General features: G+C 34.9%; 1 protein-coding gene across 1 annotated transcript; it reads left to right on the top strand.

Moving 5' to 3' along the window:
• The first annotated feature begins 9,758 nt into the window (after nt 1-9,758).
• LOC115929907 (paired box protein Pax-5-like) lies at nt 9,759-25,273 on the top strand. Its single transcript, XM_031000028.1, has 4 exons — nt 9,759-9,960; nt 19,396-19,616; nt 24,290-24,469; nt 25,223-25,273. The coding sequence occupies exons 1-4, from the start codon at nt 9,948-9,950 to the stop codon at nt 25,271-25,273; spliced, it is 465 nt and encodes a 154-aa protein (XP_030855888.1). The 5' UTR covers nt 9,759-9,947.
• Nucleotides 25,274-25,570: the final 297 nt, after the last annotated feature.

Consider the following 25,570-nt stretch of genomic DNA (forward strand, 5'->3'; position numbering starts at 1 on the left):
TGCTACATGATCAACTGTTTCTGATCCTTTCCACACCTTTTCTTTCACAATGCAATCGCATTACCAGCACTAAAGTTTATCTTTAAAGTAATACATTATTGATGTGTAAAAGAATAAATAAATACCACAATATAGGAAACCTTTGTTCACAAATGAAATTTTGGAGATTTGAAAGAAAAAACGAATTTTGTCATCTGCTCCCAGGCGAAAACAAACTTCTAAACAAGAAAGAGCAATGAAGAAGAAATGCGACATGCGTACACAAAGTTAAAGAGTTAACAACGCTACCCCCCCCCCACCCCCACCCCATAAATGACTCAAAGCAACATTTACATGTAATAATGTTGATAATGATGAGAATTAGTCTTTGTATGCATTACAGCTCTTCCCTATCATTTTCCCAATTATTTTGTATTTCTTTCCTTCTGTCTTTCTTTCATTTTTGTTTTGTTCATTTTCGTTTTGTGCTGTTGTTTTACCTTTCCCTATACTGTATATATATATTATGTATATATATATATATATATATATATATATATATAATTTTTATATTATATTATATGTATATATATATATATATTTATATATATATATATATATATATATGTATATATTTGTCTTTTTCCGTTTTATTTCTTTCTTTCTCTCTTCATTCCGTCCTTTGTTTTTTTCTTGCAATGTTTTTGCTTTGACATTTCTCCTCCAGGAAGAAAGGTGATGTGGTGTGCTTCAAGTCCAGACCTCCCCACCACCCTCCCGTACACGATGGCCAGGTTCTTTTGCATTTATATCACTGATTAAGCCCGGTACCCCTAGTATTATGTCAGCATGCCCTATGCCAGCTACGCCTTTGAAGCTGAATGCACATGAAAGCATTTCGTTCGAAATCATTCACTTTTTACTGTTTGTTTATTTTTTGTGTTAATACTTTTATTTATTTATTTATTTATTTATTTATTATTTATTTATTATTTATTTATTTATTCATTTGTTTATTTATTTGTTTATTTATTTATTTATTCATTCATTCATTCATTCATTCATTCATTTTCAAGTTTCAATTTTTTTGTTCCACATTTTACAAAACATATAGACTGTACAATAGTAATTGTATATATATATAACTGTAGTATGAGCACGTCTCAATGATACTCAATTCACATTTATAGTAGAATGTGAGGAACCTATTCATGCATGCATGCATTAATCTATCTATACATTGTATCTATCTATCTATCTATCCATTTATCTATTCATGCATCTATTTTGCATTCATTTTTGCATTTTATATATTATTTCTATTTTTTTATCAATATTTATATCTATTTATGTATTCATTTATTCATTCATTCGTCCATTTCTCAGTTTGTCCATTAATAGAAATAAAATACATGCCTCTACCCGGGGATCTCCCACCAACGCCCAACTCGCAAGAGGCCTACATCTCTTTTGAAGGAGATCGAAGGACATCTTATTCAGCAAGATGCGACGATGGAACAATCTCGACAGTATCTCTTGTCTTCAGCTTTCTGCACCGCCGCGCCGTTCGTGTGCGATCGATTCCGTCGACCAAACGGTGATAATAGGGACTTTTAGATTTGCACAAAGACAACGTGGATTGCTACGATCGACGTCCTTTTAATGCTTTGCCTTGAATGGACGTCACACGTATCAGTCCACGCAAATCTAAAAGTCCCTATTGCCGATAAAGTGAAGAGACTCCGAGATATGATATTTATATATATTTTCATAAGAGACAGATATTGTATTGAAGATTAATCCTCAAAATTTGTTTTTTGTTGCTTGTGTTGTTTGGGAGACGATGTTTCATGAGCTTATGACGGATTTTTATTTAATTGGTATCATCATGATACACGTTTCTCACACGTTAACAATGTATGCCAACGTGCATGTCGAAGATAATTTTTGAATTAAATTGGAACTAGCCCAACTAATTTGTATTAAAATGTTTTTTGTTTCGTAACCTGGTCTATAATTATTCGTTCGCAAGTGTCACAATTTATGCAAAAAAGTATTCTGTCGACGGTATACTTGATTGAATATTTAAGTTTGGACATAGAGAGATAAAATCAAACTAAAATCCCGCTATATTTGCCTACAATCATGTTCGAATGATTTGAACCCCCCCCCCCCTCTCCCTTTTTTTTTACTCACTCTCTATCTCTCTTTTTTCTTTCTCACAGGTGGTGTTACCCACAACCTGAATACGGTTGATTCAATTTAATTCAATAAAGGTTTATTCAAACGTTTTTCGCAGTACAAAGACTGAATTATACATAATACAAATATTAAAATACATTGTAGATATAAATTGCAATTGTGAAAAAAAAACATATTAAGATAAATACCAAATTACATAAAATACTTTTCTCAAATGAAACAGCAAAATCTTTAGTCAGTTTTTCTCTTCGAGTCAAAAGAGATGGCAATTCTAGTTTTGCTAATGCATTGTCATAATTATGAGCTATAGCTTGATCCCCAAATCATTCTACGTGCCCTTTTTGTATCAAGTGACTTTCTATGTCATTGTTTTGTCTGATAGTCAAACTTGCAATAAAAACAAGTGGTACACAGTTAAGGAACAGGTAGGTTGTAAGGTTTTAATCTACGTATATTGCATGAATAATTTTCTATTACTCTTCTTTATAAATTCAGTTACATGAGTATTCCACTGAAGGTCACTTTGAATTATGACACCAAGAATCTTAACCGTGTCTACCAAAAATAGATGAGGGGCGGATAGGCAGTTTCGTTGCAAGAAATTTGTGATTGATTGCAAGTTGCAAAATTTGCAAATGATACTTGCAATCGATTGCAACTCAACTCAACTCAACTCAACGCCCAACTAGTCTCCTAAATTTCTTAGGATTAAAGTTTAATAATTACGTTAACAGATCTATATAGCTTTTATCTCCATCCCTCTCTCCCTCTCTCTCTCTCTCTCTCTCTCTCTCTCTCTCTCTCTCTCTCTCTCTCTCTCTCTCTCTATATATATATATATATCTTCCTCTTACTAATGGGGCGTTGCAAGAAAGTTGAGTTGCGATCAATTGCAAATTCGCAATTAATCGCAAGATTTACGCTTGATTTGGGGGATTTGCAGTTCTTTGCAACTTTCAACGCCCCATAAGTCTCGGAAAAAAGAGTTTTATCATTATCTATTTTGCAGACTCGATATTAGGAGTGCTAGAATTGTGACAAAAATAAAAAGAGATGATGTAATGAGGAGATCACTATCACTTTCACGCTCAAATGCCGCCGGCCCTCTATAGACTCTCTCATTTGTATCGAGATAGGGGGTGGGGGGGTGGGGGGGGGGGGGGGGATAGACGCCAGCTAGGATTTACAGTTATTCTGATTTCCTGCCTGACTTGGAAAGCTCCCTTAAAATTGTATGTCATCTAATTTTGAGGCCTAACTGTCTGAAAAGTGGCAGAAAAGTTATTATTAACGGGTATTTAAAACGGTGAAAACACAAAAGTGTCGCGGGTCTTCCCCTGGACCCAACGCCGGACGCTGCACTCGCTAAGCTCTACTCAGTGGCGGATCCAGGGGGGGGGGGGTTGGGGGGTTGCAACCCCCCCCCCCCCCTTGGGCGGCCCCCAAAAAAAAAAAAAAAAAAAGGAAAAAAAAAAGAAAAAAGAAAGAAAAAAAAAAAAAGAAAAAGAACGCACGCTGGAGAGAAACCCTTTCAAGTGCAAATATTGTGAGAAGATATTCAACTCATCAGGTAACTTAACCAAACACATGATAACTCTGGATATAACTGTGTATTTAACTGTTACTTGATTTAAAAAGACGTTATCATGCACTGCTTTTTATGGTCTCCATTGTGTTAATAGATGCCAGGAAAACATCACTTACGGGGTTCAAATAAACACCCCAAAAAAAATCGGCTCGCCGCTTCGCGGCTCGTGGACGATGCTCCGCATCGTCATTATTTTGGTCAACCCCCCCCTTAGCAAAAAGCTAGATCCGCCCCTGCTACTGGAACACAAAACATTATGTTTCAGCCCCTCCCCCTCATTACAGAATCCTGCAAACGTCCAGGAATAGTCACTATATTTCTTTAATAATAATTAATACACATTCAACTTTGACTAGAAAACAACCAAAACGTACATGGACGACGAAAACAAATGACTGTTCAGATTTTTCTTGTCGATGTTTATGACAATTTCATGATACATCTATTCTTGTCATGAATGGTTCGTCTGCTTTTTATAATGAAATGATGTATCACCAATATGATTTTTTTTTTTCATTCATTAATATACTATTATTATTATCATATAATATTTGGCGTCACCAGTGCCTTGGAGGAGAAAAGTGAACTGAATAACTGTCACCCGGCCTCGCGGCTCTCTCCTCCCGATTTAACGGATTGGGGATGTGCAGCCGGTGGACGACTACACCAGGGTTTCCCCCTACTCTTATACAAATAGTACAGTGGTTCTTAATGTGTTAAGGTGGTGACTCTACTCTAGACGGGGGTTCCATTTAACATCCTATCCGAGGGACGGAGTGTTATCCACTGTATAGCATAACCTATAACGTTAACACACAATTGCTGTCATTAAATCTTTTTATGATAACATTAATTTTGCTTCAATTCGAAACCAATTCTATTTTCTCTCTTTTTGTTATTCATTGAAATACAGCTAGACTGACTTTAGAAAAAGTCGTGGTGGCCCAAAGTAAAAATAGATATGTCTTAAGTCAAGGAAGCATATCAAGCAAAATGATAAGGATATTAATGCATAATCGAATATACATGTCCAGATAACTTAAGTTACACAAAATAATAGACCATGACGATCGACAAGTATATGTACTTTTATTTTGTCTGTTATCATTATTATTAGCTGCAATACTACCCGCTTCTCTATTTTGCTTTGCCTGTTTAAAAAAGAAATCAATAATGGCCACGCGCATATTTAGTTCTCTCTCGAATTGGCATTTGCCAGCGACGATATAACTTTTGTTCTTATCGAGAAACTTAATAGAATGTTAAAAATCGATTCATAACAGACACATACGGGGCCTTCTATTTTTGGCTAATCGTCAGTATGGAAAATATAATAGAGACTTCTCGGCTATTCCCGCCAAGCGGCTATCTCGATCATGAACCGGCCTGCTATCGGTCCCCGATCGATACTCACAAAAAGTGATCTAACACGTCTGCGCGTGGATGCGCAAAGGCGTGTAGCGTAAAACAGGTACCAAGTTTACCGTATTTCCTCTCTATTCGTCGCCCTCCATTTATAAAACATGAAAAGGCAGCCTTGCCAGAAGCAATCCCCTCGGCAAATAAACACCGAAACACCTGCTTGTTGTAATGTTTCCTTTTAAATCATCCCCATCACACATAGGCACTCGAAAATATCTAGAGCTACTAAAATACGCTGGCAATGGATTTTTCCGCCGTGGCGCGAGGGAGAAATTTCTCGTGTCGTCTCACATGAATGGAGCGATGTATTCGGCCGGTGGGGCCTGGGAGTCGGGAGGCGCATCGCGCTGCTCGGGCAGGAAGAAGCCAAAATCAATGCGCGGAAGTCGTTGTGGGTGGTGTTATGCGATTTCGCTTTCGCCGCCGTATTTTCTCTTCTTGATAAAATGAGCAAAAGGAGCGATTTAAAGTATACCCGGCAGGTGGTCCGCCTGAGTGCAGTCTTTTGTTCCTATTGTCACAGATGATTAGCGATTTGCCGCGACGGAGAGGTTATCACCGTGGGCTGTCTGCTCACCGAGCACTAACGCGCATGCACCAAGCTCAAATGGCTTCTCCTAAACTGATGTTGTCTGGACAGTGATAGTACTTCAACATCTTCCTAAGATTTATCTATTTTTCTTTTTAGGTGGAAAGGGAAACTAAAGAAAAACGTAAATTCCCTTTGATGTTACTAACATTGAAATTAAGTACCACTTTGTCTTTTCTTCGAGGAAATTTTAATAATAATCAAAGACCAGACAAAAAAAGTGCTACTGGCAGCGGTTACTGTGGTGCGCTTTATTTTTAGTTAAACGCGCACCAGATTATGATTGTGATCTCTAGCAAAAAATACTCTGTTTTTATGACATAATAATATGCATTGAGGCAATCAGTATTCGTCAGTTATCTTGTTGGCGTAAACTACGGTAAGTAAATGTAGTTGATGTTTCGGGGCGGATGACAATTTTTGCTTAAAAGTGAGGTTTCTTCAAACATCGTAAAACAAAATTGAAACAGGGCCATCAAATTATACTGTATCATCAGTCATTCAGTAAACAACCATTAAACTTAAAAAAATAATTGAACTACTGGTAGTCGAAAATAGCAAAGGCGTATGTTACTATAGCAATATTCATTTGAAACGCAATACAATTTCCTTTAGATATCTAAAAGACAATGACTTGTAAGGCCTGATTTTTAAGAAAAAATGGAAAGGTGTATATAATATCGCTTTAACACTAATTAAAATCAGCAACATAAAGAAAACGAAATATAAGCGACCACTCTCAGTTGATCGCTAAGCATTTACTTTTGTGACATGAGTGTCATGCGTCATGATAACGTAATGCTCCACCGTGAAGTAGCAACCTAAGATAGATCGGCTGAAATCGTCCGTTCTCAACTTCATTAGAAAATACACCTGCATGTGGGAGTCACTGCACTATAGTGTTACAGCGGAGCGTCGTTCTTTTAGAGCCGCACAAAGTTCCTACTTTTCCTCCGCCCTTTACGTTAATCTTCTTCAGTTTTTTTTTTTTTTATCCTCTTATCTATATTCTATTCAATTCGACTTTTCTTGCATCAATTTCTTTTTCGTCTCCATGTCTGTCTATTTAAGTATATATATGTTAAAGAAAAAGGTTTCAAAATATTTGTTTTTGTATTTGTAATATGGTTAACAGCTACATAATGGTTCACGACTTACGTGAATGTCTACACAATCCCTTCTCTCTCTCTCTCTCTCTCATCTCTCTCTCTCTCTCTCTCTCTTCTCCTTCCACTTCTCTCCTCTCATCTCTCTCTCTCTCCTCTTCTCCTTCCTCATCCTCTTCCCTCTTCTCCTTCTCTCTCCTCTCTCTCTCTCTCTCTTCTCTCTCTCTTTGCCTCTATCTGGCGTGGCCTTTCCGTTTCTTCTCTCGTTGTCTTCTTCTGTCTCAATCAATAGATAATTGATTAATAATATAATAAATTTGTGTTTAAACACCGTGCCTCTTCTTTGTGAATGACATTATGATTTGGCATGACGCACGAGTGTTAAAAAAGATACAATGGTCATAAAAGCAGTTTCTATATCTAAATATCATAATCTTGTTTACGTCGATGGGGAAAATGTGAAAGTTGACTTTGAGACAGAATATTATTAGAAGATGTTTATTGAAGAACTTTAAAGAGACTCGGTAACATTTCCTCAGACTCTGAAACAAAATCCTGGATTTAGATCATAATACGTTCGACAATGAAGTAGCTAATTTTAATTTCTTTGAATGATAGTATATGATGTTTTTCATTCCTGCCTTACAGAATCCGAGTCAGAGGAACCAGAAGACTCTGAAGAGCCCGAAAGTTATTATAAACCTTCAGGTCAGTCAGGAATCGCATGACTTCTACAAGCCGATCGCCTGTCTGATTATCAAGATATTTATGATTGAAAATCGAAATCAAATTTTACGGTTTTTTTATAACACTACAGTCTATTGAGGAAAATGAGTATGGTAAAATCGGTCACTCAAATATTTAACTTTTTTGAGGCATTCATGATTATTTTGAAGCGCAAGTTTTTAAGGGCTTCAGTATTACACCAAAATCACAGACACTGATAACACATAGGGCCATGCATCTCATATTTCACATTGTTAAACGGTGCCTTTAATGTTGGAATCTTATTTGCAATTTGATGATTTCGTGATGAATATGGGGAATGTGGTCTCAGGGTAGTTGCTCGAACTAAAAGTTCTTGTGAGATTTCATGACTAATATTATACACTCATGAAAATGTTTCAGCTTTAAAAAGTAAGGTTTTCCCAACTATATTGCCCCTACGAAACAATATAATTTAAAAGTTGGTCACAATCGTTTGTAAAGAAAATATTTATTAACACAATAGTTAAGAGGATCCTGTCATTTGCAGAAGTGTTTATCGTCTAACATATACAGAATACACTCACCTATATATCCCGTCATTTCGATCTAAATATCGTCCAATTAATAATTATTGTTCACATTCGACCATAATCGACCGAAGCATAAAAGAAAGTTATCTGCAGACGATCTACAATTCGAAGTCTTATTACCAAGAGTCATTAAAACACAGAAAATTGATGACAATGCCTAAATATTCAATTAAAAAAAATAAAAATTCTGTGCTTTTTTTGTTCTGGATTATACGATACTTGAAAGTCAAAAATTTCAATTGCATTTAACTATATCAACCAAATTTCGATCATATTAGTGGCGTCATTTTAAAAAAGGCAATGAAGCTTAGTTTTGTAAGATTAGATGCGTGTAGTAAGTGGTACCTCATTCTACAGTTCAGTAAGATTATTGGGACATGCACAATATAAAGTGAAATGACACCATTTTGCTAAAATCCACATAAATGAAAATATAAACAAAGATTACCTCGGAAGCGGAAGTTATGTGAAACCAGTTGTATTTGAATATGAGAAGATTTAGAAATCTATCTCGAATTAAAATGAAACGATGACTTTTGTAAATGGGTCCAAACTTTATTTTTTACATTCTGTGGATTTTACGAAAGCGATTTAAAGAGAGGAAACACATTAATTCATTATATTTTGTACAAAAATGTGTAATTATATGATCCACATTTCCATTAATTCATTATTTTTTGTTAAAAAATGTATAATTATTATGATCCACATTTCCATTAATTTAAATGCAATTTCATGGCATGTGAAAAAGACGAAAATCGCACTAAAATCCTAATATTACATTTACAGTACATGCCATTACAATGCTCGATATATTTTCACGAATCACACCAAAATAAGGTATAGGGATATAGTAATCCCCATTACTATCGATATTTTGGCGTTTTTTTTTTTCTTCATGATATGCTTGAGTGAAATGGATCAAATTGCTCGCAATCAAACTAAAAGGACATGCATGCAAAAAAAACGATTATTATTAGAATTATCATTCATTCCTTTGGCAGTGTATAGTCATGTTTAATTTATAGTCACTCTGTAAAGATTCATTAAATTGTATTGGTAATATTTACTTGCTCATTATCAATATACAACCCAACCCCAATTCCAGTGCACTATCCTACATGCTGCTATTACGATACGCTCTCCCCATGTCAGAACAAAAATATTGACATAAATTCATAATGACATTTTGTTGCCATCGCAGAAATTCATTAAGCGTTAAAATCGTCTGGCTTGATTAAACACACATAATGCGCCCAATGCATTGAATATGAAATAGAAAGAAATGATGATAATAATGATGGTATATACCACCTCCGTTCAAATGGAACAGCCTTCACACTTGAATAACCAATGGGAGCACTCGATAAATTTATTCTTTTATAATCGGAGAGAGTCGGATGTTCGAACACGCGTTCAGATGTATTACCGTCTCGTCGTCTACAGCACGCGTCGGAGGGAATATACGAGCTATATTCTCAGGGCGCAGGCGCACGACCGTGCCTCGATTTGAAAACGAAATCGGTACCATTAACTCCTCATCAGCTAAACTAAGGGGGAGGGAAAGCTAAAGTGAGCGCATCAAAGACGGGAATTTTACTCAGAGCGAGGCCAAAACAGTTACACCATTGCCACTCTGAAGGCAGACAGTCACGGACGAATCGTTTGTGCTCACAAACGGTGCTTCGATAGGATTTCACGAGGGCGGAAGAGAATATTTCGGTTGTAATTTTTTGTTTTCAGGCGTAGCCATCGATCCCACGATGACACACTCTGGTAAGTATGATCTACTTTATTATTCTGGCATGCATATTACTTATATATACACATTATGAACAGATAATGTTTTATGAGTATACATCTTTCATCTTAGTATGTCTGTGATTATTTATCAATATTTTGTAAGTAGAGTTCTCTGGCTCGGAACTTTAATCTATCTCATGTTTAGTTCTTTTAAGACCACACGGCATTCTTAATAAATTTCCCAACAAAAACACACACACACACACCACCCACACACAATATATATATTTATAGATGTATGCATCTTTTACGGACGATGTACTTTGAAAACAAAGCTTGTTGCTATGGGAGATTCTAACAAATCAACGTTTACTTGAGATATATTAACTAAACCCATTGTGATCCATGTAGACATAATTATTACTAGCCGTTTTAGACCATCAGCACTAAAATAAGCCTTTTAAGTTTCATGGTCATTGTTGCTGTAGTAGGTTATTAACCGCATCTAATCTACAGATTGTAGTATTTTTTAATTAACCGAATTCTTTATGATTCAGGTGCATGGGGTGGTGTTTTTTTAGTAATTACTGTAATTTGCATGAAATATTAAAGTCATAAAAACATATCCTTTTTTACCACATATCTTTTAACCTATGTCACTGACGTGTATTATGTTCCCTATAATATAGCAAGAATTTTAAATGCAAATATTATATTAAAATGAATTTCATGAGAAGAATTATTATACCGCGTTAACTATAGCGATTAACATTAACTTGAATTAATCATTATCACCATCGACATTAAGTTTTACAAATCGGACTAACGGATCTGTAGAGCAAAGACCTCGTTGACGTTTAGACATTTTATGGAATCAAATTCAATTGTACTAAACCAGGTCAAATGAACTTTTTTTTACATGACTATAGGTTTGATAAATTAATTTCTACTATTATTCAAACATATATTATTTCAACCACATGAGAGCACTTTTTTAATTAGTACAACTGACACATATTATAGAAGTGACCTTTAAAATAAAATAAGAATCATGTTCATGGTTATCAGATCCTGGTGTGTAAGAAAGACCTAAGTTCACTATTTATGATATGAAATTCCAGTTTAATATCTACAGCGCTAGGCTTTTCGCAACATTACGGCCATTGCACAATAATGCGGTAAGATGGAAAAAATAAGTACTGTTAAAGAGCTTCGGAAATACCCGGCGTTAACAGCCTCCCCCCCCCCCCGCCTTTACCTAACAAATGTCCCGGGGTATGCCCTCAGGGCAGTTTGCCCACCAGTTTAGCCCTTTATGGATACGCCTCTGTTCATCTGTTGTGCATTTACTTGTTGGAATATTATATACTAGTAGGAGATTTGCACAACGTGAGGGCAATGATGTGTCAGATCTTTTGATACTTGCCACAAAAGTTGGTCGGACACACTATGATTTCCTTTATGTAAGGCATTATCTTGTAATGTGTTTAAAGTTATAACATAATCATAAAATATTAGTTACTGTTCCGACAATTAACATGATAAAATAAAATGTATTTTAAAAAATGCGTTAAATATTTAGAATTGAGCTTCGATGTGGCTTCTTTTTGATAAACTTATCATGATCATCGTCATCATTATCATCATCATCATCATCATCACCATCTTCATCATCATCATCATCATCATCACCATTGTCATCATTATCAAACACACTAAAATACTACATTAAAAACTTAACTTTGATCAGGGAATATTACTATTTTGAGCATAATGATTTTAGCTTTATAAAATTACTAATTGTAATCAATAGTTTCCTAGAGAAGAATTTATGATAAGAAATAAAATGATAGATTATGAAAACAGACTCGATGGGTGCTCTTTTACCCTCCACGATTAAGGTAATGCTCAGAACACCTGCCATCCGTTCAGGTTTAAAGACATAAGAGAGAGCAAGGTCTATCCTACTTAACCTCACCAGGCTTAACGTCTCGTATACGTATTCGTCCTTGCCATAAACTTGAATTATTATTGGTTTAGACAAATCAAAATGGCAATGTGACATAATTATGTCCTCATGAACTAAGTCCAATCGCGGGAGTAGTATGGTAATATTTTGTTGGTGTGTGTGTGTGATGACGATGGTAATTATGATAATAATAATGATGATGATGGTGATCATGATGATGTGCAGCATTTATATGTCGCCATATTTCTTTTTTTTAAAGCATTCTAAGGCGTAGAAATCTACCTTAATATTTCTAAACATCAATTTATATGTACGAAATGGATTATCCTTTTGGTATATGGACGAAATAAGTTGGATTTGTCTGGCATGCAACTAATTGCACATCCATTGGAAGGAATTGTCTGAGGATGAGTTCATCAATGTATATGTGATGATGTGTCAATCGTATTCTCATGATCAGAAAACTTGTTTACTGTCTTTATAGAAAAAGGGAAACGATATCAGTAAATCACAACCAAATAAAATAGTCCATTTTCACAACACCTTTTTAATGAGAGTACTTTGAATCCGAGTTCTTGGATTGATGTTTATTTTCAATCTATATAATGAAACACCATATATATTTCGCCAGTATTGCTTACGAAATATTATTTCATAGTTTGCCGCATTTTCTTCTACACTCTATGACCTTATACATTTGTATTCATATCAGCTGTCCACACTGCTTTTCAGCTTCAGCTTTTATTGAACTTCTTTCCTGCAAAATCTAAAAATGCATTGCCATTCCAATATAATAACTCATAAATTTCTTGTGTGATATGTATTTTGTTTTGAAGCTTCTTTCTTTCTTTAACCAACCTCCCCCCCCCCCCCCCCCCCCCCAACAAAAAAAAAAAAATATATATATATAATTATATATATATATATGAATAATAATAGTAATGATAATGATGATAGTAATACTAATACGAATGTAACCCAAAGTTCGTGCAAGCGTCACTAAAGATTGGTTCGAAACGAAGTCGTTGCGCTGGTGCCCTTTGGTAAGGCATTAATCCTCATAAAAAGGTCCCTCGGAGAGGACCTAAAGCAGTCAGTCCTCTTGTTGCTTACAAACAAGCATTTATGTATGCTTTCTCAGCAGTCAGGTAAATTAACCACCACACACAAGAAGAACAAAGACAGAGAACCACAAATATAAAATAAGTAAATTCGACGGATTTCATCACCCCGTCCACGTTCCCTCATCTGACCAAAACCAAACCATTTCCAAACTGGCGTCAGCCCAAATCATCACCATTCTATATGGATGAGTCGGTTGAGGATAAATCTGTACCATTCATCAATGGAATAAAATCACTTCGGAATGAGCGCTGCAAATAAAGGTGGAATATTTATCTCTCAGCTATCTTTCTGCACTTTTAGACTGACCCTAGCTCTCTCACTGATCGAATGGTGAGTCTGCTTCTTCGGATCATCAGGCCATCAATGGGCATCAAGTTAGCCCAATCGATTTTTTTTTGTTTAACCCAAAATTCTTACTTATAGCAGAAAATCTCATTCATATACATATATAATACGTCATAATCGCCTTTGAATGAGCGCTGCAAATAAACATGGAATATTTAACTTTCTGATTGTTAAATGCAGCTGACCTTTGTATCTTTAGATCATTAGGGCATCAAGGGGCATTTAGTTGCTAGTCAACCGAATCGATTATTTGTACCAAATTCCTTGTGTAACAGACAACTCCTACTGCATCGGTTTGGAGAGTGATGCATAATATGCGTGAAGGACTTTTCCCTGCATGCAGATACAAGATTGGATTGGCAATGTAAGAAATAAAGTGCTTTAAAGCGTAGCTTTGAATTGACAGCTATCCAATTTCTTCATCATGTTTTTCAGATTTACACCTGTTACCATATTAAGCTTCAACAAAATTAAAAGAATATTCATCATTGTGAGTATGGTGAATATGAAATGATGATGATGAAACGATAATCAATTGTCCATTTACATTAAAGATACATGATATATATATCAACAAGTTTGACGTACTCTTCATGAATTCATATCAATTACCTTTTTGTATAGAACTTTCTGAATGAAAAAGGGATGATGTCCATAGACTATCAATTAAAACAAACGATTGATGACTCAAACCTTAACAAATAAATATTTTATTTTTGGTGTAAAAATATGTCTTGAAAATCAATTGAACCTTAGGATAATTTGAATTTCTAGAAAATTCAAATGAAACATGAATTTTCACTTTTATCATGATAATAGAAATCTAAAACAAATGCACGTAATACATCTTGCAAATTATGCAGAGTAAAAAAAAGAGTCCTAAGTTAACGTTTATAAACTTGACGAAGAAACAAAAGGGCCCCTGAAATGCCCTTAGAGTAATATACTTCTTTTCATTTTATAAAAAGTCACAAATCGTGTTTAAGAAATAAAAAGAGGAATCCTCCCTAAAGGTAAAAAGCATGACCTTTCACAATTTTTAATGAGCGATAAAAGTACGATGGCCAAATAAGTAATGAATGATTAAGATGTGTATTAAAGTTTAAAAGAGATATGTTAATTTAAAATTATTTTCAATTCATCTCTGCACATGTCTTACATCATAATAACGCCGCCAGCATCATTTAGCATAGAATATTTTAGACAGGCGATAGAAAAAGAAGAAGAAGAAGAAGAAGGAAAAAAAAATAAGTAAAATTCAAAAGAGTGGGTTTAGGATAAGAAGAAAATTATGATGAATAAAATACACACTCAAAATATAAATAGATAAGAAAAAAGGGAAATTAAGTTCACAATATAAAGCTTTTCCCTATTCTTCTGTACCTACATGTATGTATTTAGATGGTGTCCTTGACTCGAGCAAGGTATATGTGCTTTATCCTGCAAACAAAATATTGTTCAGCATACCAGTACCACTGTGTAGGTTTACCTTCGACACTATGCATATGATCCGCCTGGTTGTTTAGAAGGAGAGATCGCTTAACTAAAACAAATTATCCTTTTTCGGGGGGGGGGGAGGAGATGTTGGTAGATATCTTAAATTTCCACTTTCCCAAATATTGTTTACCCTTATAAGAAAGATTTTCCATCGATTAACGACTTCAATACTTTTTTCATAGCTCTCCCTCTTTTATGTCTTAATGGCAGGATTTTGTTAAACTGATAATGCCGACCACTCTATACCGAATCTATGAAAATATTATGGCAATGAGCAGATCCACGCTATACCAATCATCAAGTTACACGCACATATTTATTGCTCCTGAATTTGTAACAAATAAAGTACAAACTTCCTCCATATATTTTGTCAGTGCAAATGTATCAGGGTCATTCTTCGGTAAACAATTTCTTTGAGTACACACTTTAATAACTCTCCTTGACAGTGATACTTCTCCTATAATATTTCCCAGTGCAATATTAGTATACGCCCTTCCTATCAACTACACGCCTCGATGAGCTTGAATACGGCTCCAATAAGCATTGTCCCCTGGACTTTTATATAACAGAAACCAATATCAGATTCACCTTTTATTATTTTCCTTCTCCCTCCCCTTCTTTTCTGATGCGTACGTATAGAAATTAAAGAAAAACACGTCAAAATTACTCTTGGTGCGATAATTTTCAGCGTGGTGCTCATTCTCCACGCCTAATGGAGATATTTTTTTCAGTTGGTACGAGCGAAGCGTGTAAGAGGAGAATCATGACTTCTCAACTCCCTCTACCCTGTTCTGGTTCGATGAACCATGCTACAGACCCATCTCTCTCCATCACAGTCAACCAGTGTTAAATGTACCATGGGCCACCTTCCTCTCTCTCTCCCCAATATCAATTTTCTTCGCAGAGTTGTGAGCAGATGAAAAACAAGAATAGAAAAGGAAAAGGAGAGATTGAAAGCGTTCTTGTTGTTATTTTTCACCTTGATGAATATCGTTAGAAATAAGAAGTTAAGTCGTGTGTATCAAACTCGACTGTAGCGTTCAAGCCACGAACCACCAATTCTTAACATCCACCGTGAAAAAGAAATATTGCAAATGCCACGAATTTACACTAGAATTCGTTCCTTTATTCTCCCATCTACCCCGCCGACCACGAGCGCTAATATTATTGAGCATGCTTGCTCAGGCGTTACTGGAATCGCCCATTTTTCTGTCTCTCGCAATTTCACACCGGTATGATTTTGAATCAATTTCTGCCCGCCGTGTCGATTTTAAAGATGAAAGAGAAAAAAGGGAAAAGGGAGAGAAAAGGACTTACATAGTATAGGTACTGCACTGTCGGATAGGTCAAGCGAAATGTATTTACTGAGCGAGAACAATTAGAGGCAAAAGTGTGCGTTTCTGAAGACTCTAAGGGCTGGTTATAATGAACACGACAGGAAGGTCGGGGAAAATCAGCACCAGAAAGGTAGAATATACTGCTCTTTCTCTCTCTTTCTCTCTCTGATCTTTAAATCTCTAATATTCCCCACTTTCTCCCTCTCCTTTTATATTTCATTCCTTTCATATTTTGAGTGCCGTGAAGTATGAATAATAATGATAAAACATATTTCCGTTTCTAAGATATCAAGAAACGAGAGAGGTTTTTCTCCTTTTTGATATTGCAACAACAGTTTGTTGATCAAAGAAGCTTGGGCACGCGTGACGCGGCTCTCTCGATCGAGAGAAGAACCACCAAATCGATCGCGATCATTTTGTCGTCATGGTAACGTAATATCGAAAAGAGTCGTTTGGGCGGAAAGTTTGCAGGAGTTATATGATGATGATTATGATTGTAAAGTAATGGATGGCTTGGCGAATGGTTGTGCACTTGTGTGTGAGCAGAGTGCCGCTCAATGGACCGTGTAGTATATGAAACACAAAAGATGATGGGAGGATGCGAAGTCTGCCATGCCACTGGAAATTAGGTCTGATGAGACATTACGATTCATACAATTTGTGATGACGTAAATGAGACTGAATTGAATTATCAGTCGTAAATGACTAAGTACTCGATCAATTCTGATACTGTGCGACCCTCATTTTCAGACGGCCTACGACTTTGTGGTTATTTGGGTGGGTTCGGGCCATGATCATCAAATAATTTATTTAGCATCATCTTACTACGGCGACCAGATGACTGAGTACACTGTCTTGATTTAGAAATACTCAGTATATGCCGAATTCAGAAACAAATGATGCAGATTTGACGTAAAAGTACAACGGCGCATTGGTTACTAAAATGGGTGTGATACCTTTCTGCAGAGGCAAATTTATAAACACTCGGATAAATCGATTTGATGGAAATCAATTAATTCGCATGTCTCATTGTGTTTTATCAAAACAACTTAGCACAAGCTGGCAATGAAGGGAAGTATTTTAATGACTGCTTTACCATGCTTATACGGGATTCAAAGAAGTTTTGATATGGTTAAGAAAAGTAATGATCGGCTTAAATCATTAGATAATAATTAATTCACTATTTTCGTTTCAATTAGTTCTACTATATACGAGTAACATGGTGAAAAGGATGTGAGGACTGAGAAAAATATGTAGAAATAGATATAGAGAAATAAGGATGAGGAAAGAGAGAGATAGTAAAGTCAGGAAAAAGGGGTAGGCCTGGTGGTAAAACTAAATAATGTAGTTATCACAAAGTTGGCAAGTTTCAATTCAAATCATAAAACACATTTATTTATCTTTTTACTGATATAGCAGAGATGGGGATTTTTCGGGGCGGGGGTGAGCGATATTGTTTACTACAAACCTTGGTTCATAATGACATTCATCACCTGTCACTCATACAAGTATATTTAACCGCTAATACATATTAATTATATACACTTTATAGCCCTTATCGTTCGTCGCCACTGACAAAAGATAGTTTTAAATACCGTCTCGCGGGCAGCTGAAGTTATATGCTATATACCAGAAGGTTTTCTGGGTAGAATCCTCGAGATTCGCCGTTACATTTTTTAACTAATCAGATTTTCAGTATTCCTTTTTTTTTCTTGTTCTTTTTTTATATTGCTTTTCTTACATTCCAGTGAGTTCGATAAACAGGGAGAATCTTCTAGCCTAAATCGGCTTGCTATCTTCATCAAATCAGTTAGTTAATCCTACTAAAGTATTTTCCTCCCAATCATGGTTGAAAACGGGGCTTGTGGGGACGAATACGTATCGAGCAATAGTCAAAACAAACAAAAGTACAGAAGACCCCCTTCAGAAATTGTGAATTTTCCCCGAGTTGATTTGTCCAAACGAGTGAGAAGAATAACCATGGTAACGGTATGACTACTCTAGCGAGACGAAACGTCTTTCAGATTAACCACGATCGTCTGCGAGCATCACAAAAATCTAAAGTACGCTGCACCTTTTCCCGCCTCTTCGCTTTGGATTTTTTCCCGCCAAGAACGCTTGGTTGGAGAGCATGGTTATGGTGACGACGCAAAGCATCAAACACGGATATTAAAAGCAAAACAAGAGAAGAAAAAAAAGGGAATATAAAACCACCTACCTTTGATTTGCCAGAAGAAACAAGAATGTAGTATTGCGTGATTTATTAGGACATAATATAATGCAGGTAGGGTGGAGGTGGAAAGTGAGAGAGGTGAGAGCAGTTAGGATAAAGTCATAATTTGCAGCTCACGGTCTTCATGTCTGTGGTATAAAAGCATGTTTAATATTTCGCTTTTCGTTTGATGGTTTCTTCCAACTTACAACATGCTCCGTAATCGGACAAAATTATGACAGTTTGCATTAAACATGAGCTAATGAACACAATTTAACGATCTATTCAAGTTCCCGTTTACGAATTCGCAAACCAGCAAATCATTATAATTCTTGTGTGATTTAATACGGCAATTTTAGAGAGCTTTGGGTATAAATTTTGATACTATATAAGATATTACAATGTTACAGTTGCGATCTTGCTGCCTAAATATGAGGTGAAAGCTTCCCGGGGCTGTAGCCCTTGCCACGCCCCCCCCCCCCCATTACCCACAAAGCCTTGTACGCCTATGGTCATAATGTGGTCTTTAAACTCACGAAATTGTGTAACAGAAGGCCTCTACACCTCTTAGATTTACTTCAACTAACATTGATAGCGGAATAAATCATCTGAATCCTTGTTTTGATTATAAAAATAAAAATAAAAATAATATTCCGTTTTTCATGGAGCATATCACATTGTACGTTACACATCTCTCTGGGATTACGACGCGTTTTAATAATACAGCTTAAAAACTTTACAATATTGAAAATCGTCTTGACGAAGGCCTAGTACTTCAAACTAATCGGACATTATATTTAAAATCTAGCGCAGTATAAATAAACAGATCTTATTGTATTATTGTACTATTTACTTAACCTCGATATACGTGTAGATAGAGCATCGAAGTAGAAGTATATCAATGAACTCGGGATCACAACCTTGCATGTCATCTTCTCATTCAATCTGCCTTTCATTCATGGTTTCATACCTACTTGTTGCAGGTCAGGCTGGCGTCAACCAGCTGGGCGGGGTTTTCGTCAACGGCCGCCCTCTCCCCGTCTGTGTACGGGCACGCATCGTCGAGTTGGCTCAGCTTGGCGTCCGACCGTGCGACATCTCCCGACAGCTTCTCGTCTCGCACGGCTGCGTCTCCAAGATACTCAGTCGCTACTACGAGACCGGTTCCATCGCACCGGGCAACATCGGCGGCAGTAAACCAAAGGTTCGTCGAGCAGATCATTGCTTCCAATTATTTATTGTCTCCGTGATTTGGTAGCGGCGCGCAAACTTAGGTTGCAAATTGAAATGGCAACACGACGGGGTGGATTTTTTGAAGGGTGTAATTTGCACTTGAAAGACCAATTATTCTCTTGAAATCTTGATCTGGTAGGTCAGTCTATGCTCTAAAGGCTAGATCAGCGTTTTTTAAACGGGTTGCCGCAAAAGATATTGTGGGGTGCCAAGTGAGAAATCTAGTTATAATAAAATTCTTTTTTTCGTAGAACTTCAATTTCGCGAAACCAAAACATTAAAAACTGCTATGGTTTGTTATGAGGAAATATAATTTTCAGGTCATTAAAGTACCTTTCTTCTTTGCTCGCTTCGCTCGCTCGGAACATTTAGAAACAGCCAAACAGGATGATTTCAGACCTCTAAAAGCCTAATTACCTTCATTTTTTTTACAAACAAGGTACCCTAATATTCTTCTTTTTCCCAGCGAGGTGCCCAAATGCCGCCACGTTTGGGCAAATATCCAATATTTGTATATATCAAAATTACATATTGACACGCTCGTTCATTTCACTCGCTCGCAACATCTAAAAACGGGATAGCTCTAGGAAACAAGATGCCTATCATATTTATGTATCAACATCATCTAGTTTCATGTATTCGGCAGAGATTTACCCGTATACATAATTTTATATCTTCTATAGTACATGTGTTTTGATTGCAAATTTTTGTTTCGCCACATTCAGGATGTGGCGGGTTCGTATAATTTGGGGGTCAATCGCTTCGCTCACTCGCAAAATTTAGAAACAATTAGTGTACCCTTACATGTATATATGGCACCTGATGAGTGCTAGAGGGATGCAGAATGCATCTTCTATAATGAATTTAAGATTGGGGTGACACTAAACTTTGTATTTTTAAAAGGATGTCGTGTCTTTAAAAAAATTGATAAAACGCCCGGCTAGATACATGTAAATGAATGCAATTCCAGTTTTGCCCACTGACTATTGAATTTTCTTATTCCCATATATTTAATAAATGGAACACTCGGACCTAGTAAGTAATATACTTATATAAACCTATTGATTATCGGACCATCATAATGAATTAATAAATGATTTTTGAATAATGAGAAAATCTTTGTTAATTTATAGGAAAAGGGGAGCGAGATCATTATATGAAAAGGAGGGATATGGTATGATGAATGATTATGATATGGTATGGTATGATATGATATCATAATGATATGCTGCATGCTATGATAATGATATGACAATGATATTATATGCTATTATGCTAATTATGTGATTATCATGGTAAGATACAATGCGATATGATAATATTCATATGACTAGGTATGATTATGATTGTTCATAAACGAAATAACATCATTTGATGATAATTATATAAATTCATTCTTCATGTTAAGGATCCTGTGATGGATAGCAAAACTTGTATGCGTGTTAAAACTTTGAGGAAATAGGACGGATATTTTTCTATTTGATCAATTTGAACACCTTCTCTTCGGAACAAAATTAAAAAACTAAATATAATCTTGAGTAGAAATATAGCACGACAGAATTGCAACAAAAAGTCGATAGCAACCCCCCAAAATACATTACAATTATTAAGGATCCTGTGTTGGATGGCAAAACTTGTATAATATTATGTGTTAAAACTTTTAGGAATGACTTTAGGACTGATATTTTTATTTGATCAATTTGAACACTTTCTCTTCGGAACAAAATTTAAAAAACTAAATGATAATCTTGCGTAGAAATATAGCACGAAAGCATTACAACAATAAAATCGTTTGCAAACCAAAAAATACATTACAATTAATATTGTTTTAATGATGACTGTCTTGACCTGAGAGCCCCTAACATAATTTTTTAAGTACAATGTTGAGCCTTTGAGGCCAAGCGCGGAGACCGAAATCTCGTTGCAATCAAACATCTAAAAAAAAGGGGTTAATTTGACATGGCGACTATTTCATTATGAGCCAGCTTATTAATACCATATAGCAGATATATAGGATGTACTGTAGTAAATTCCTACAAAAAAAAATTAAATTGTAACGATTATAAATGATTTAGCCAGAGTTTCAATATGATATCGGTTAATTTATTAGAATAGATGAGTGCAAGGAGTAGATTAAAAACAAAAAACAAAACTAAAAGTAAAAGTCACTTTAATGTATAAGCAATAGAATGTAGTTAATTACAATAGCCCTAAATACTGCCCTTTTTGTTTAATAGTGAACAACCTCGAAAATGTACACATGGTAATGTTTTCTTGATAAAATCAAGAATATAGTTCGACTACATATTTTCTGTGAAGAGGCAGGTGCATCGAATACATCTTAATCATGCAACAGTGTACTTTTTAGAGTTCATAGATGCTTGAAGCTTATTAAACAGTCCAACTCTGTACTTAATGTACAAAGATGTTCAAATCAGTATGCAACCGGGACTAAAATCGAATTTTACGACTCGTTCAGTAGGACTATTTAGGATAAGTGTTGTTGTTTTACTTCGAAACTACTAATTTACACCTTAAATTTGTTAGAATTACCAGGAAATTCGAGTATATTCTTAACAATTATATTCATGCATGGAGGTTAGTAACTCCATGATTCATGTCATACACAAAAATACTCATTTAAGGATGCCTTGAATTAAGGAAATTACAAATTAATTCTCTTCGAATTCTTTTCTTTGATTTCATTCATTGTATTTTATTGAATTTGTTTTTGTCGGTACTTGATAATTAAAAGAATAGATATTAAAATTCCTGGAAGAAATGCATGTATCAAAAAATACAATTATCAGATGTGTATTGAATTCTTCGGCATTATACTTCTGTCGCGTCTCAATTAGCATGATGTTGTTTAGAAAGGGATGCTATATAGTTGCAACGTTTGATCATTGCAGACTTGTCGCAGTGAAATTAATGATGTATTGTGGTTTCTTGGAATTAATCATGTATAAAGATAATTTGTTTCACGCCTAGCGGGAAAATTTCAACACTTCTGAGCGAGTGATTTTTAATGAGCACGATTTTCTAAGCCAATGGTTCACAAGTACAACGTGTACAAAGTCACATTCTCGTTTATCGCTAGTTGATGCATATGAATTGTTGTTCTTCTTATAATTTGAAGAACGTGAAGAGAGGAAAGAGGAGAGCGCAGGAGGGGGTGGAGGGGGTGTCTACACTGTAAAAGCCAGAGTGTTAAAATTAACACCAAGGGTGTTCAATTTAACACTTTCTGGTATCTATATCGGACAACTCCTCTGGTGTTACTTAACACCATTTTCTGGAATTAGATAATTTCAATTCCACTTTTGGTGTTAATATTTGACAACTCCTACTGGTGTAGATTAACACCAATATCTGGAATCATAACAAATTCAATTCCACTCTTGGTGGTAATATTTGACAACTCCTAGATCTACTGGTGTAGATTAACAACAATATCTGGAATCATAACAAATTCAATTCCACTTTTGGTGTTTATATTCTTGTTGATCCAATGGTCCAACATTCCACATTTCCTATTAACGACCATTATCGACTAAGGTAGAAGAACCAATGGTAAACTGATAATTCATAATCGATGTTGGCAACTGTCTACCAATAGGTATATTCTAATCTCAATTGCATTAACTCCATCACATAGATCATTTGAAGTAATTTCAAGATTAACATTTAAATGATACAGGCTGGTACACGAATATATAATAAATATGCATGTTGTTTCTTGGTTAGTAATCTTATGATCAATATATCTATTGCTAAAACGTTAATGTAATTGTACCAAGATCAGACAAATAATCTATTGGTCAATAATTGCCAAAGGAAAATACAAATCACAAAATTGATGTGCATTGTCATAATTTGCTTAACACATCATGATAAATGTATTCTTATGTGAACACGTGTAAAATAATCATTAAGCGCACGTACACTTTGTGAAAACTTATTCGACCAATCAACCACCTTAAACGAAATCTTAAACTTAAATCTGACCGGTGTTAAAAATAACACCAATGGTGTCAAAAAAATTCAATACCATACTGGTGTTATAAATTTAACACCCTGGTTTTTGCAGTGTACATAAGAAGGGAGGTATAGGGATAGATATTTTTTGTTGTTGTATAGATTAGGCCTATTAGGAGGAGACACAAAAATTGAACTCGGTCATTTGACTCTTACAAACGACAACCATTCACATGGTTGCTATTTAATTAATTTTTCAATAGCTCTGCTGTTATCTTAACACTACAGTTAGTATTATTATCATCATCATTATTAGTAGTAGAAGTATCATTATTATTTTTTATCAATTATTATAATTGTTATCATTATTATTATTACATTTATTATCATTACTATTATAATTATTATTATTCCCATTATAATAATTAACATGATTATTATAATCATTATCATATTCATCGTCGTCATCAATATTATTATTATCATCATTATTATCTTCATCATCAGCAATAGAATCAGCATCATTTTCCTTGTTAGTATATAATATGTGATTTCGATTGTCTCATTGCATACGATAAAGTTGAGTACTTCGATCAATATCAAGTATACCAGTTTGATTTTTTGTTCTATTTTTTTATTTTATTGATCTATTATTTTCATTACTAGGTTGCAACACCTCTGGTTGTGAAGAAGATAATGAGTTACAAACGAAAGAACCCCTCCATCTTTGCTTGGGAGATTCGAGATCGTCTTCTTCGGGAAAGAGTTTGTGATAAGAACACCATACCTAGTATTAGCTCAATCAATAGGATTATCCGCAATGGAACTTACTTCACACATGACGAGGTAACTGCTAATGATAATTATATTAATGATGATGATGATGAAAATAATAATAGTTACAATGATCGTAATGATAATAGTTAAATATATAATAATGATAATAATGATGATATCAATAATATTGACGATGATTATATGATGATATATAGTAATGATAATAATAATGACGATGATATTAATGATAATAACAATAAAATAATAATGATAATAATGATCATAACAACAATTATAATAGTTACGATAATATTAATAATAACTCAATAATTTTACTGGTGATAATAATTATAATACTGATAATAAAGATGATAATAACTATAAAGATAATGATTAAAGTAATATTATAATGATAATAATAATGATAATGATATCAAAAATAATGATAACAATAACAATAATAATGGTAGTAATAATGATAGTAATAATAATAATAATAATAATAATGAAATACATTCTATTAATGGTAAAAATACTGAAATGAATTACGCAAATACTTTACAATAATACTTTAGAGCCTCTCTAAATAGTCGGGAGTCCCACAAATTTTATGGAAAATCTTTACCTAAATTGTTAATGATTTGAAAGAGGATGTCATTTAACACACACTTCTGCAAGGATCTTCAAAACAAATGTGTTCGAAGACGAATATTGATGACAGGATACAAAACTGTGGTTTTCTGCGTACAACATAAAACCAAAATATGGTATTCTGTCGTCAATATTCGTCTCCAAACACATTTGTTTTAAAAATCCTTACAGGAGTGTGTGTTAAATGACATCCTCTTTCACATCATTTTACGATTTAAGTGATTTTTGCCATAATTTGTTGTCAAATTTGTGGCTCCCAACACTTTGATAATTCGTCGCTGTTTTCACGAAGTGACGGTAGTGAAAAAAAATTGCATTCACTTTGCGTTACGATTTTCCTCGTTACCGTCACTTCGTGAAAACAAGGACGAATTGTTGGTATTAAGCTTGTACACTGACTTCCAAGACGACACTGAACACAAGAGATAATAGTATACAACGTCTCCCATTCCTGCGAACTACTTCTTCCATATATTCCGTAAATCTTCTTTCAGATTTATCTCATTATATCATTAATCT

This window comes from Strongylocentrotus purpuratus, unplaced genomic scaffold, assembly GCF_000002235.5.
Source record: "Strongylocentrotus purpuratus isolate Spur 01 unplaced genomic scaffold, Spur_5.0 spur5_scaffold_6, whole genome shotgun sequence".
NCBI lineage: Eukaryota > Metazoa > Echinodermata > Echinoidea > Camarodonta > Strongylocentrotidae > Strongylocentrotus > Strongylocentrotus purpuratus.